Source organism: Kuraishia capsulata, genomic scaffold, assembly GCF_000576695.1.
Source record: "Kuraishia capsulata CBS 1993 genomic scaffold, Kuraishia_capsulata_scaffold_1, whole genome shotgun sequence".
In the NCBI taxonomy this organism is placed as follows: domain Eukaryota; kingdom Fungi; phylum Ascomycota; class Pichiomycetes; order Pichiales; family Pichiaceae; genus Kuraishia; species Kuraishia capsulata.
This window is the reverse complement of record NW_019172950.1, coordinates 468,550-481,979: the sequence shown is the minus strand read 5'-3', so window position 1 is coordinate 481,979 and position 13,430 is coordinate 468,550. Positions and strand designations below refer to the sequence as shown.

General features: G+C 42.7%; 6 protein-coding genes across 6 annotated transcripts; 2 read left to right on the top strand and 4 right to left on the bottom strand.

Moving 5' to 3' along the window:
• Window positions 1-271: 271 nt before the first annotated feature.
• Window positions 272-3,887, top strand: KUCA_T00000251001 (uncharacterized protein; the record flags this gene model as incomplete). Its single annotated transcript, XM_022604772.1, has 2 exons — window positions 272-286; window positions 339-3,887. The coding sequence occupies 2 exons, from the start codon at window positions 272-274 to the stop codon at window positions 3,885-3,887; spliced, it is 3,564 nt and encodes a 1,187-aa protein (XP_022456308.1).
• Window positions 3,888-3,939: 52 nt separating this feature from the next.
• Window positions 3,940-6,144, bottom strand: KUCA_T00000250001 (uncharacterized protein; the record flags this gene model as incomplete). Its single annotated transcript, XM_022604771.1, has 1 exon — window positions 3,940-6,144. The coding sequence occupies one exon, from the start codon at window positions 6,142-6,144 to the stop codon at window positions 3,940-3,942; it is 2,205 nt and encodes a 734-aa protein (XP_022456307.1).
• Window positions 6,145-6,370: 226 nt separating this feature from the next.
• On the bottom strand, window positions 6,371-7,660 carry KUCA_T00000249001 (uncharacterized protein; the record flags this gene model as incomplete). The annotated part of the gene is made up of 1 exon (XM_022604770.1): window positions 6,371-7,660. The coding sequence occupies one exon, from the start codon at window positions 7,658-7,660 to the stop codon at window positions 6,371-6,373; it is 1,290 nt and encodes a 429-aa protein (XP_022456306.1).
• Window positions 7,661-8,057: 397 nt separating this feature from the next.
• KUCA_T00000248001 (uncharacterized protein) lies at window positions 8,058-8,426 on the bottom strand (the record flags this gene model as incomplete). Its single annotated transcript, XM_022604769.1, has 1 exon — window positions 8,058-8,426. The coding sequence occupies one exon, from the start codon at window positions 8,424-8,426 to the stop codon at window positions 8,058-8,060; it is 369 nt and encodes a 122-aa protein (XP_022456305.1).
• Window positions 8,427-8,965: 539 nt separating this feature from the next.
• KUCA_T00000247001 (uncharacterized protein) lies at window positions 8,966-9,904 on the bottom strand (the record flags this gene model as incomplete). The annotated part of the gene is made up of 1 exon (XM_022604768.1): window positions 8,966-9,904. One exon carries the CDS (start codon window positions 9,902-9,904, stop codon window positions 8,966-8,968), a length of 939 nt encoding a protein of 312 aa, XP_022456304.1.
• Window positions 9,905-10,182: 278 nt separating this feature from the next.
• Window positions 10,183-10,983, top strand: KUCA_T00000246001 (uncharacterized protein; the record flags this gene model as incomplete). Its single annotated transcript, XM_022604767.1, has 1 exon — window positions 10,183-10,983. One exon carries the CDS (start codon window positions 10,183-10,185, stop codon window positions 10,981-10,983), a length of 801 nt encoding a protein of 266 aa, XP_022456303.1.
• Between the last annotated feature and the right edge of the window lie 2,447 nt (window positions 10,984-13,430).

Below are 13,430 nucleotides of genomic sequence, written 5' to 3'. Positions count from 1 at the left end.
CAAGTCCTATTATTGTGAAAAAAAACACGAGGCTCATGCTACCAAGTCTTCTTCACACGGTTTTTTTTTCGAATCACGTTTAAATAAATTCCAATCATTACAAGGAATACCAATCTTTGCATTTTCGAAGTGCTGTGTATGGTAGTGTTTGCCTATTTTCAGCCGCACGTCTGCCACCTGATTTAGGGCAAACGCGACTGACGCGTATTGCTCCAAAAACCAGACGCACCAAATTACAAGCTAGTAATTCTTTTCTCTACAAAGACCAAACATGCACATAAAGAGGGTAAGAAAGATAATTTGAAGTAGTTTAATATTTCATACTAACTCCGATTGAGATCGCGATTCAAGGCTTCAAAACCTACAAAAACACAACTATTGTTGAAGATCTATCTCCCAAGCATAATGTCGTCGTGGGCAGAAATGGATCTGGAAAGTCAAACTTTTTTGCAGCTATCCGGTTTGTTCTCTCTGACGCCTATAGTCACATGTCAAGGGAAGAGAGACAGAGTCTTATTCATGAAGGCTCTGGAACGGTGATGTCTGCGTACGTGGAGATAGTGTTTGATAACACTGATCGCCGATTTCCCATTGATAAAGATGAGGTTACAATCCGGAGAACTATTGGTTTGAAGAAAGATGATTACTCTTTGGACTCTAAAGGCACAACAAGAACTGATATGATGAATTTGCTGGAAACAGCTGGTTTTTCTAGGTCTAATCCGTACTATATTGTACCCCAAGGAAGAATCACATCTTTGACAAATGCAAAAGACACAGAAAGACTTCAGTTGTTGAAAGAGGTCGCGGGCGCTAAAGTCTTTGAGACAAAGCTCAAAGAATCGCAGAAAGAAATGACGAATTCCTTGAAAAGGAAAGAAAAGATTGATGAAATGCTCGAATTCATCGAAAATCGTCTTGAAGACTTGGATCTTGAGAAGGATGATTTGAAAAACTTTGAGAAGTACAACAATCTCAAGAAAGCTTTGGAATTCAATATCTTTGATAGAGAACTCATTTCTGTGAGTGACACTATTACTAGCATTGAGGACAAGCATTCTCATGCCCTCGATGGTTCCAACGACCTTGTGCAGAAACTCGAAGAGAGAGAAAAGCTTGCAAAAAAACTGCAGAACCAGATCTCCGACTTAAATTCAAACAGAAAACTCATTGAAATTGACAAGTCCGAGAACGACGCGGAAATCAGAGAGCTGCTGAGCAGAATAGCAGAACTCAAAGTTAAGGTAGAGGACTGGAAAAACTCGGATGCAATTGCAGACTCGCAGAGAATTACTGATAACGAAACTCTCTCGGCACTGAAGAAAAGCATACAGAAAAGGGAAAGGAAGCTGCAGGAACTCACACCCACTCTGGATGATATGTCAGAGAAAGAATCTACTTTGAAAACTCAACTTAGCATTTTGCGCGCGCAAGAAAGAACCTTGTTTTCAAAGCGGGGCAGGTCGCTACAGTTTCAGAATAAGGCCGAGAGAGATATGTGGCTTAGGTCAGAGATTGAGCTTATCGACAAGAATTTAGCTGCGAAACAGGCAGAACGCGATGCTCTAAGGAAGTCTCAGAAAGAAAAGGAGCTTCATATACAGAGTGTCACTGAACAGGAAGCCATCCTAGAAACTCAGTTGAATGAGGGTCCAGATTCTGTCAAGGCGAAACTGAGTCAAGCTGAAGCTGTTCTGAAGAGCACGAAGCAGTCTTTTGATCTTCTTTCGGACGAGCGTAAAGCATTATGGCGCGATGAAAGCAGACTTTCAAATATTCTGATCTCTTATGATCAGGAAATCAGCAGTGCTCAACAGGATATCAATGGAACCATGGATAGGTCGCTTGCTCAAGGACTTGAGTCAGTTAGGAGAATTACCAGTCAACTTGACTTGAGTGGTGTTTATGGCACTTTGGGTGAACTGATCGAGGTAAGTGACAAGTACAAAATGGCAGCCGAAGTAGTTGGGGGAAATTCTCTGTTCAACGTTGTGGTGGATACAGACAGAACTGCAGGTATCCTTATGGAGGAACTAACGAGAGAAAAGGCAGGAAGAGTGACGTTCATGCCTTTGAATCGCTTGAAACCTCAGACAGTACAGTATCCCTCTTCTAATGACTGTGTCCCTCTGATCAAGAAAATCGCCTTCGAGGACTACCTTGCTCCGGCTGTGGAGCAGATTTTTTCCAGAACTGTGGTGTGTATATCTTTGGAGAGAGGAAGCCAGTTGGCTCAAGAATATTCCCTAAATTCAGTTACCCTTGATGGAGACATCTGTGACAGAAGGGGTGTGTTGTCGGGTGGATTTAGAGAGTTCAAGAAGTCGCGCATTGACTATCTGTATAGTTTGAAGAAGTGGAAGACGGAATATGAAGCAACGAAGTTGAAGTTGGAAGAAATCCAACAAAAACTCTCTTCCAAGGATGTGGAACTAAACCGGTTTAACGATGAGATTTCCAAGCAAAGAAAACTCACAGATGCACTAGAGAACCAAAGAGATTCAGTTATGCTCGAGATATCAACTTTGCATAACGACAAATCACGTTTGGATTCGGAAAACGTGCTCTTGAAAAGTCAACTTGCTCTGGCTAACGACTCTATAAAGGTGCTGGACACCCAACGTCTTGAAAAGGCGACAGAGTTGCAGTCAAACTTTTCCCAGTCTCTGTCCAGTGCTGAACTCGCTGAGCTGAAAAGCATGAGCACGAAAATTCCGGCAATTGAAAAAGAGCTTGATGTCACTACTGATATTCTCAGCCAAACTGAGTTGGAGTACTCCACGATCAAGATTGAATTGGAGCAGAACTTCTATCCTAGAATGAAGAAAATGACTTCCCAGGTGGAGAAACTGACTCGAAACATTCCGGAGGAGTCAAGCGAATTGGCAAATCTTACGCAATCGCTCTCGCTTTTGCAAGAACAACTTCAGGAGTTTGAGACAACCAACTCGAGCTTCCAGGAGAAACTAGAAGAGATTGAAGCAGAGATTTCTTCTAAGACGGAGAGTCTGCGGAAGATAGACGAAAGCCAAAAAGCCAGGCTGAGAAAACTCGAAAGCTTGGGACAGGTATCTGAAAAGCATTTAAGCAAAAAGGTTGCCCTTGTCGGTCGCAGAGACGAAATCAACAAAAAGATTCGCGAATTGGGGGCTTTACCAGAGGAAGCTTTTGGTTCATTCAGAGATAGTTCATCCGATGTGCTACTTAGACGCTTAAATGAAGCGAATCAGATGCTGAAACAGTACGGTCACGTCAACAAAAAAGCTCTAGAGCAGTACTTGACATTTACCAAACAAAGGGATGATCTTGTGGAAAGAAGGTCAGAGCTTGACACAGCCAAAAGTTCCATTGAAGAACTTGTTGCTATTCTCGAGCAGAGAAAAGAGAATGCGATTGTCAGAACTTTTGAAAATGTTTCGCGAGAATTCTCAAACATCTTCTCTAAGTTGGTTCCAGCTGGTGTTGGTTCCTTGATAATCCAAAAGGGAAATGACGAGAGCTCCGAATCTTTCACTGGGGTGTCGATTTCTGTTTCGTTCAATTCCAAAGAGAATGAACAACAACGCATTGAGCAACTATCTGGGGGGCAGAAATCGTTATGTGCTATTACCCTCATCCTTGCCATTCAGAACTGCGATCCTGCTCCCTTTTATCTCTTCGATGAAATCGATGCTAATCTGGATGCCCAGTACAGAACGTCTGTTGCCAGACTTATTCACCAATTGGCTGACGATGGTGCACAGTTCATCTGTACAACGTTTAGACCCGAGATGCTCCAGGTTGCCGACAAGTTCTTTGGAGTGACTTTCAGCGATAAGGTTTCTACGGTTTCGGATATTGATAGATCTGAGGCATTAGCTTTTGTAGAAGGCCAGCAGCAACGTTAGCAGCCTTGCTGAGGAGCCTTCATGGTTAAAATAGTTATACATCGATAAGCCATCATGTTTTTTTTGCATCTTTCATAAGGTCTTGAAAACCAGAGTTTTTCTTGGCCCTCGTTTTGCGTAGCGCTAGTTTAGCTTTCTTTAGGTCGATGAACTTTGAGTCTTCTTTGGAAGACGCCTCGTCATTATCTGAAGAATCATCTGAAGAATCGCTGTCGTCATCGTCACTTTCTGATTCGTCTGAATCTGAGGAATCTGTCTGTGGAGAAACGGGTTTGGTTGGGGCAACCTTTTGAGATGAAGGAGTCAGATTAGCCAGTGACTCGTTCGTTGAGTCGCGAACTGTAGGCACGCCGCGTTTGCGTAATCCCTCCAAACTGGGCAATGAAGCTAATTTTTTCCTCTGTGGTTGTATTTGTTGCGGCGTTGTTGATTCAGACTGAGATTGCACAAGTAAGGGATCAACCAGGTTGAGAGATTCATCCTCCTCGTGTGGAAGCTGAGAACTATTTTGTTTGGCTTTCGAAACAGCATTTTTGCTGCCTCTAGTTTTCGGGGCCGATACAGCAACAGGCACTCTGAGCGGAGTGTCTTCATTTCTGTCGGTTGAATTTTCCTCACTGTCGGAGTCCTCTGCGCTGTCGCTGTCGCTTCCAGAGCTGTTTACGTCGGCAGCAGAAGGTTGTGACACTTCAGGCTTTGACGCCTTATCAATTTGAGTCAATTGAGCAGACTCCTCGGGATTTTCTTCGCCCGAGTTCTCATCAAGAACAATACCTGCAGTTGGGTGAATGAACCGACGCAGATGGTGTCCGGGGTTCTCCTTGGATATCTTTAGTATCATCTTTTCCACCTCAATTGCCCTTTCTCTTGCCCTTTGTTCCTCTTTGATATCATTTTGAAGTAAACTCTCCAGCTCTGGATTATTTTCTTTTTTTTCGGGGGTGTTGCTCAGGACTTCCGTATTATGGATTGGTTCTGGGGACTGAGCAGGAAGAGGGGAGGCTGACTCCTCGGGGGAAGCAGAAATAGAAACGTCATTCTGGATAGAACTCTGTATACTGTTTTTCTGAAGAGTCACTGATCTCAATTGAACTCTTTTGGGAGCTAGAAAATCGCCCTTTTCATTGCTCAGCTGCCTTTTCTTCTTGGACACGGAGGGTGAGCTGGGCTCAACATCGGCCTCGCGGGCACTAATATAAACATCGTCTCCGCTCTCTTCCGTGACTAATCCATTCTCAGAAGGACTCTCTTCGTATGGGATGTCTGTAGGCAAGAGATCTGGTAAGACCTTCTTGGTGATGTCCTCCTTTGACGCAACACTCACACCTTGCGGAACCTCCTCAGCTTCCAGCTCAAGCGTCAAATCTGGCTGAGGCTCCGCTGCAAGCATACCAGAAGTTATTCTGGATTTTTCATTGGGCCTGCTCCCGTTCTTTTTCACTGGAATTTCAGAGTTGTGTAGATCTGGGATCTCCCCGTTGGCCCTGGAAGCTATGGATTCTGAAAAGTGTGGGACACTCTTGAAGTTTCCCACAGGCGTCGACATATCCAGAACACCGTCTTTAAACCCATTGCGTAATAGTCTATTCCCGTTCGTGATTCTCGAAAAGGGCACATCGTCTGAGTTGCTATTATCCTCGAAACCATTGGTCAGTTCACCAGGAAAGGACTTCACAGAGCTCTTTCTTCTGGTTTTCTCCACATTTAAGTGTATGAGTCCGGGAATTGAAGAATCCTGATCCTTTCGTTGTGTCTCCGTGACAGATACACTGCGCTCGAATCGATGGGGTGACGGCCTCAGTTCGTTGTGCGTCAGTACTATGGCCGAGTCATTATTATCAAAGACTTGCCAAACAAGATACTCGGAATCCAAATCGCAACCCTTCGAATCCTGAATCTTCCAGATATCAAGTTCGTCGAGATCGGGGTAGATTCTACAAGATCTCTCATTGATCTCGGCAGCTAACTGTTCTAGTGTGACATCTCTCACCGTTATATGGAGGAATTTCCTCATACCCAGCATCTCGAACTCTGCAAATCTGCTGCTGCGACTGTGGCTTTCCTGCCATGGATCAAACCCACTGAGATTCAAGACGCTGGGCTGGTTGTCCGAGAACCCCTGCTGGCTAGCGAGCACTGAAACATCTCGCGTGTCTCCTGAAGCATTAGGCGCCAGGCTCTGTTTTGCAGCAATCTGTTTCTGAAGTCCAAGGTGGCGTGAGCTCGGAGGAACAATATATACTTGTAGCCTTATCATTTTCAGCTATCCACCTTGGTGTGTTGTAGTGAGTTCTGAGTCTCAGGTGAAATCTAACGCATCTTGGCCTCGCGAAATTTTTATGTCAGTTCGAAAGTGCACGCATATTCGAGCTGGGCCACCGCGTCGCGAAAGGCAGGTGAAATATTTAAAGTTTTAATTTCATGCAATAATGAATTTGAAATATTTTTACAATCGCTAGTTTTCTCAGAAAAATGGCACTTTCTCAGTTTATTCTCGAATACCCGGAGCTATTCACCAATTTCTTGGCCTCAATTTCGGCCTGTATTCGGTTCAAAATGTCTGGCTCCATAGTTTGAGACGTACTTTTTGCTTCTTCAGTCTCGCCTGCCTGTTGAAGCTGAATTTTTCCTGGACGGTCCTTCGAAGCCAACCCTTCTGACCATATATTCAAGCTCCCGTCTAAATTCCCCGAGAAATATCGGCAGCTTCGATTCCCACCGTACTTTACGCATGTAACCCTCTTCGCGTCTGAGCCTTGGGATAATCTGGCAATCAGTTTACCATCGATTACTCGAAAGACAAGAATTTCTCCATTGTCGTTGGGAAACCACAAAAACTGCATTTCGGTCTCAGTACGAGGACTCAATGCCATTTCCAAATGCTGTGAAAACTTGTTTCTGACAAGAGGCCCAAAATTGACCAGTTCGTTCAGCGGTCTTGAGGGAGAGGTTAAATCCCAAACTCTGATTTTCTCATCCAATCCGCAAGTGACTATTTTGTTTCCACTTTCATTGAAAAGGAGACCATTGACAGCGCCATCATGGGCTCTGTTATCCTCTGACAGTTTCCTTCGCTTGATGGCGAAGCTTTCGCTGGTGTCATCTTCTATAGTATCATTGGCGTTGAAGTCGTAAATGCAACTGTTTCCCCTCCGCACATCCCAAAGCCGGACATTCCCATCAATTCCACCCGAGGCCAAAATATTGGAGTTTGTTGGAGACCATTTCACAGCAAGAACTCTTCCTTTGTGGCCTGAAAGAGTGTGAGACGTGCTTGTGCTCCTCAAGTCAAGTAGTCGGATCATTGGGGTGTCGTTGCCACATGCTAATAGCGGCTGGGAGTTGGAGTCAGATATATCAAAATTGTATATTCTTGATCCTATGTCAAAACTGTAAACATCTTCGAGTGTACTCGTATCCCAGACCTTGATTTTATGATCGAAGGAAGAGGATACAAACATCCCAGCATCCTGCGGCCACCACGAGACATGCGATACACCAAAGTCATGAGCCACCTTCCGCGGTATTGATGATACCTCTTGTAATGCGCCTGAGTCACATTTGAATAAATGAATGCTCGAATCTGAGCCTCCAGAAAGTAGGAATTGGCAATCTCGTCTGTCCACGTCAATGGTGTTGACAGCATTTGCCATCTTGCTTGGGAAATGCCTTGAGGAATGCCTGATTCTAGGATAGACTGACTCTGTTTGGATTCTCAAGAAATCCGGAGTCGAAAGATTGCCGAAACGCCTCTCATCGAGTAGATACTGCATTTAATACATGGTGTGTCTGCGCAGTACCTGATAAACGCCACAAAGCTTCAACCGCACTCTTCTTTTACAGATCTTCTAGAGCGTGCACTCTCTGGCTTATCGCCGCAATCCTTAGAACCAGCCGAGCCGAGCCAACTTTAGAGTCTCAACCAAGTTATACAAAGACGAACTTGAAAGCTTGCTATATTTATCTGGGAATTATAAAACTCATGCTAAATAAGGGTTAATTAGCAAGAACATCTTGCATGTCTCAAATCGGATTAGAAGATTTTTATAGTATGAGAAATGCCATTCGTAAAGTCATAAATTCATGTTTTGTGGTGTTTTTTGGAAAACATTAGAAAACTTCCAACTCATAGGTAATGGCTAATAAGATGCCATGAAACGGAAGTTTAACTCAATGAACCCATGGCCTTTCTTGAACTGAAGAAACATCAATTGGGTATTCATTAGTGGTGTTTCCCCACGTGAAGTGAGATAAAGAAGTGCTTGCATTGAAAAATAGCCAGTCTATCGTGCAATCTACCACAGTCTGGAACCTGTCATTAGTTAGAATTCTCCAGACAATACTCCAAAGTCTGCAGAAAAATCCTCCGGTGTAATAGACCGATATTGCAACTGCAATAATGGTGAAAATGTGCAATGAAATCGCTTCACCCGTAGACATCACATAGTAGGGACATAAAAAGTAGTAAGCACGGACCCAAGATTCGAGACGGCAGATAAAACTGCTCAAAGGTGTTCCCAAAACTTTCTTGGAAGTCATTTTGCTAGTATGTTGCAGAGTTGTTCTTGTTCTTGTTCGACTAGATGGTAGGTTGATCCACAGACGGAAGGCCAGGAAGAGCTTGACAATGTCTAGAGTGAGCTGCTTGATCTTTTCTCTCAAAAAAGAGTTCTTAGTTTGACGCAACGTCACAGCGGTTCCTAGAACTTTTTTTGAAAGTAACCGATAACGGTGGTATATATGTATACACATGTAAAGATCCGTAAATTCCGCTTATAACTTAAACAACATCTAGAATGTGCTAATACCAATAGGATTCCGCACAACCCCGGCACATGCGGAAGAACCACCTGCATGCGCACTTACTTAAATGGTCCTATTAGGAGATTCTGTACAAAATTACTCAAGTCCGATCTCCATTTGTATTGCTATTAAAAAATGAGATAGTGTCTGCTATAAAAATCGATCTGCGTAGATTCGGAAAATAACTAAAGAAAAATGCAGAGACAATCAAATTTAGTCGTGCAAAAAAATACAAAGTTTTGGTCACCGTCCTCTTTGATCATATAACATTCAATTTAACGTTTGGAGGTGATATCTTCGGCTTCTGGATTCATGAACAAATTATTTTCACTCTCCAAACACTTGGCACAAATATTTGAACCAGGATTGAGATTGACATCTTCAATGGTGAGGGTCTCACCGCACTTGACACAAGACTCGTTTGTATTGTGCGCATCATCTTTGGACTCTCCAGGCAAAAAGTGCTGGATGTTGTCTGAAATATTTAGCGAAATGGGCTGCTCATTTGCCATCACAGCGGCAGCGGCAGCAACGATGGCTGCGTGAGACAGGCTCGAACTGCCGTCTGCTTGTAGAGAGTCATCCTCTTTCTTTGAACCAGGGGTCTTTACGGAACCCCTCTTCTTTCTTGTACGGCACTTGGAACACACCTTGCGGTCTTTGTCTTCTCCTTCCAACGGCTTCGCACATCTATTGCAGGCACCTTGCCTTTCTAAATTCGATCTTCTGATCTTGTCATTTTGACGACATCTGGAGCAAACCTTATACTGAAACCTCGAATCGTTTGGCCCTGAACAATGCACACATTTACCTTGTACCGCTCGAGTGGACTTCCTAGCTCGCAGATTCATACGGCACGAGGCACATAGAACAAATTGATCGTTGTTGCCATCAATATCGACACCACATCTTCTGCAAGCACCTACCTTTTCCTTCGTGCGCATTTGCCATCTTTTTGACCTTTCTCTCTGCAATTCACGGCAATGTGAACACAATCTGAAGAATTTATCAAGGGACTGGATAAAAGTTTTTTTGCATCTTGAGCATACACCCAAGACGTGATGATCCGGATGCTGTGCTCCTCCTTGATCCGTGATCAGTGTTGGCTCTGGTGTAATTGCTTCATTAGTTTCGACATTTTCAGCCCTTGCTTCTTCTTTAAGATGTTCATTCCAAACTTCTGACGCTTGTAAAACAGCTTCAGTTTCATCCATCGTAAAAAATTCGTATGGTCACTTGATGCACAAGGAGATGCGTTAAATGTAAACAAACCGATCTGATGGTTAGGAGTGAGTACCCTTTCAAGTGTTCTGATCCCTGGCGTTCCAAAGAGGTGGCGAGAAAAACAATCCCAAATTTTGCATACAAACTTTATGAGTCACACACTACCACAATGCCCCATCTTCAGAAGAGACTATCAAATAAGCAGGCTCACTCTCCAAGATTCTCTCCTATCATGACCTCTTAGCATATTTTGAGTTGGTATATTAACATGGATATTAATATCGACCCGTCAATAGATGAAGCTCAAAATACTTTGTTTTCATCTTTGGACAGAGATAAACTTGTCAGTGCAGATGGGTTCAACTCATCCTCATCTACATCTGCAGATGTTGCGGCTGCAGTAATGGAAGTTGACCGTTTTGCACATCACCACTTTGCAAATGCAGCAACCCCCTCGGAATCAGTCCTGAGCGTTCGGTCTGAAGTTGAACCACAACATGAAGCTGCATCGTTTATCCGATTTTCTCCTTTTTCTACCTCGCCAATTGGTTGTCAAACAGCCACACCCGAGAAAGCTTTGGTCATTGATGCTGTTCAAGCAGCACGCTCCCAACTTGGTGGTGAATTTCTGGAGCCATCCGACTTTAAGTTGATGGGCACAGGTAGAAGCTTTGTTGCTATTGAACCGCTTAGCATCAAACAAGGCAAGTCAAAAAGAATAGGGAAACCCAAAAGCGGATTTAGCGATCGTTCTTTGAGGCAGTCTGCTGAAAGGAACTCTCTTCACTCACAAGTATCAAAGTTTGGGTTTAACAAAAACATCAGCACCACACCTTTCAAAATACGAAAGAAGAAACATCAGAAGCCTTATTCGGAGACCGTGTTTCAAAGTGTGCAGGAGGTCGATGATGGAAAGACCTATTTGTCAGAAGAAAATAAACAAGATGGGGATAACGTGGTAAAAGGCTCTAATGATAAAATGAATATCGTCATGGAAGATTTTGACTCGCTACAAGCAAAGGGTCGGAGTAGCGCAAAGAGTGGAATTTTACGAAAAAGAAAACATTGAAAGAAAACAGAAACAATAACGTATAAATAATGAACTGCAACGAAACTGAATTTCCACGATATGGTAAAGACGAGGAAATGATAATGTAGGTTGCGCAGTCAACTAATCCAGAAGACCCCTTTTCCACTAAGGATCAAATATCAGTCAAGATACTAAAAGCCCATATAGGCTTGGGAAGCCTATCTGAACTATTGGCCTCTTCGCACATATTGAGTGGGATCCCAATTCTCATCGTCCTATATTCTGTACGATTCACCACTCGTCGCGATTTGTCAGAAAGTTGACGATCGAAAAAACAAAAAAACTCCTATATCTTTGCAGCCAGGAGAAACGAAACTCGAAATCCCCTTCGAGACCTTGATCCCTCCCCTTCCTTCAGGAAAACAGATTCGTGAAGGCCAAACAGAAGACTAACTCAATCCAAAAAATGTAAAAAATGTAAAAAAAACGCTTGCAAAACCAAAACATTAACAAAGAGCCTACCATGTGCCAAAAATTCCCAAGACATGTAAAATACCAAAAAAATCCCTCCAGCAAGTGTGAACCACGCGATACAATATATGGAAAATTCAGAGAGCTCTTATTACGGAGACTAGTCTATATAAAAAATCATCAAAACTCTATTTTGAAACAGCGCTCTTGAAGAAAGCCCAACAAAGCTCATAGCAATCTAAAAAGGCTTAGGCTTGCATCCCGAGCATAATCATTCAAAAGATCCCTTGGAGCGGCAGATCAAAACACCTAACCTTCGGTGAGGGATCCGCCTCAAATCTTGATAGATTTAGATTACGCTCAAGATTCCCTCACTAAAATTACTGTCAAAATGCTGAAACCAACCGCAAAACATTAAACACTAATCTCAGATAATCAAAAACTATATGAAAGCAGAGAAATAGTTAGTGATACAACCGCTTTCATATACATTCAGTTGAACATTCTTAATATCAACCTCGATCATTTATAAAATTAGTACTCAAGATAGCAAAGCAAAGAAAAATCCGACGTGAGAGTCAGCATAGTATCTCCGCAAAAACTCTAACCTCGCATCGCATTGATATGTGTCACGGATATACCTAAAATGAACTGGCAAAATAAGACTAGAGGCATCCACCTGCCTCTATAGATCTCGATAGATGAGAACGCTCAGCATCGAAGAATTGATTTTGCGGAACACCTGCCATGTTCCAAAAGGCTGCAGCCTTCAGAGCATCTCTTAGAGAATTCTGCTCTCGTAGCCTGTTACTCGCGCGATTGAGAAATTCTGTCCGTCTAATTATGGCTTTGGTAATGCGTTTCAATAATCACAGACAACAACTGGACGTTAAAATTGATTTATAATACCACCGCAGTATAGTGTATCAGTCTTACTCATGATATCATAAACAAGACCTATTAATCGAGATACTAGAATCGCTATAGACCTTAGGATCTATAAAGAGAGACTTTGAACCTTCTTTTTTCATTTGGATCAGACAGAAGCCTCTGTAGCAGAACAGGTTTCCTTTATAATGTGGAATATTTCGATGGTCTCTGAGTTAACGAAGCTGCTTAATGTCTCATAACACTCTAAACACTTCAACTGTCTCAACAATTGGGTCGAATAGCCTGTAGTATGATTTCTGATAGATAATTTGCGCTTATGAGCTGTTGTGAAAGCTTGCCTTTAACAGCAATCACATTCGAGCATGAATTTTCAATGGGGAAGTCAAAGATTTCGCGATGGGTTGCATTTTAGCATTCGTCAAGTCTGCTGTCTTTTGTGGATTCGGCTTTGCGCTTTAGACGCTTTCTCTCCATGAAGATAATGTACTATAGGCTCTATCAATGGCGGGACATAGGACTGGCGACCATACGCCCTCAGTATAAACTTTGAATTTTTCGTCGGGGTTGTCTGAGTTCCTTTCCAATATAGACTCTCCCCTTTTGATTGACTAGACTTGAGCCGAAAATAGCCTTGGATTTCGTCATGATCAAGAATTGATAACTTCTTGGCCGCGCAATGTAATGGTGAAAACAGGTATTGAAACCAGGCGGGACGAAAGAATGACATGTATGTGACAGTGCTTATGTCTTTTCGTGATCTTGGTAATTAGGATTCGACAAATAAGTGAATGCTATCGACAGGTATATGGCAGTGATTCATCAGGGCGAATAATGTTGAAATTAATAAAATTATAAATCTATGAGTCCATATAGACTGTGAACTCTCTTTCTATAAGGTTCATTTGAATCAGACATTGAACGGGACAGATTTCTTTTAGATGTTGAACGTTGTGTTTTCAGCTTAAACAGAATGAATTGCTCGTATCAGCAATTTCAACAAATAATGTTAAAATGGATACAATCTCAACAGATATACTGTAGTGTCACGCTGATAGTGAAATATGTCATGACTAAGATATATGTTTATTGGCGCTCCACCAAGGAAAGGGAATCAATATAGCGAT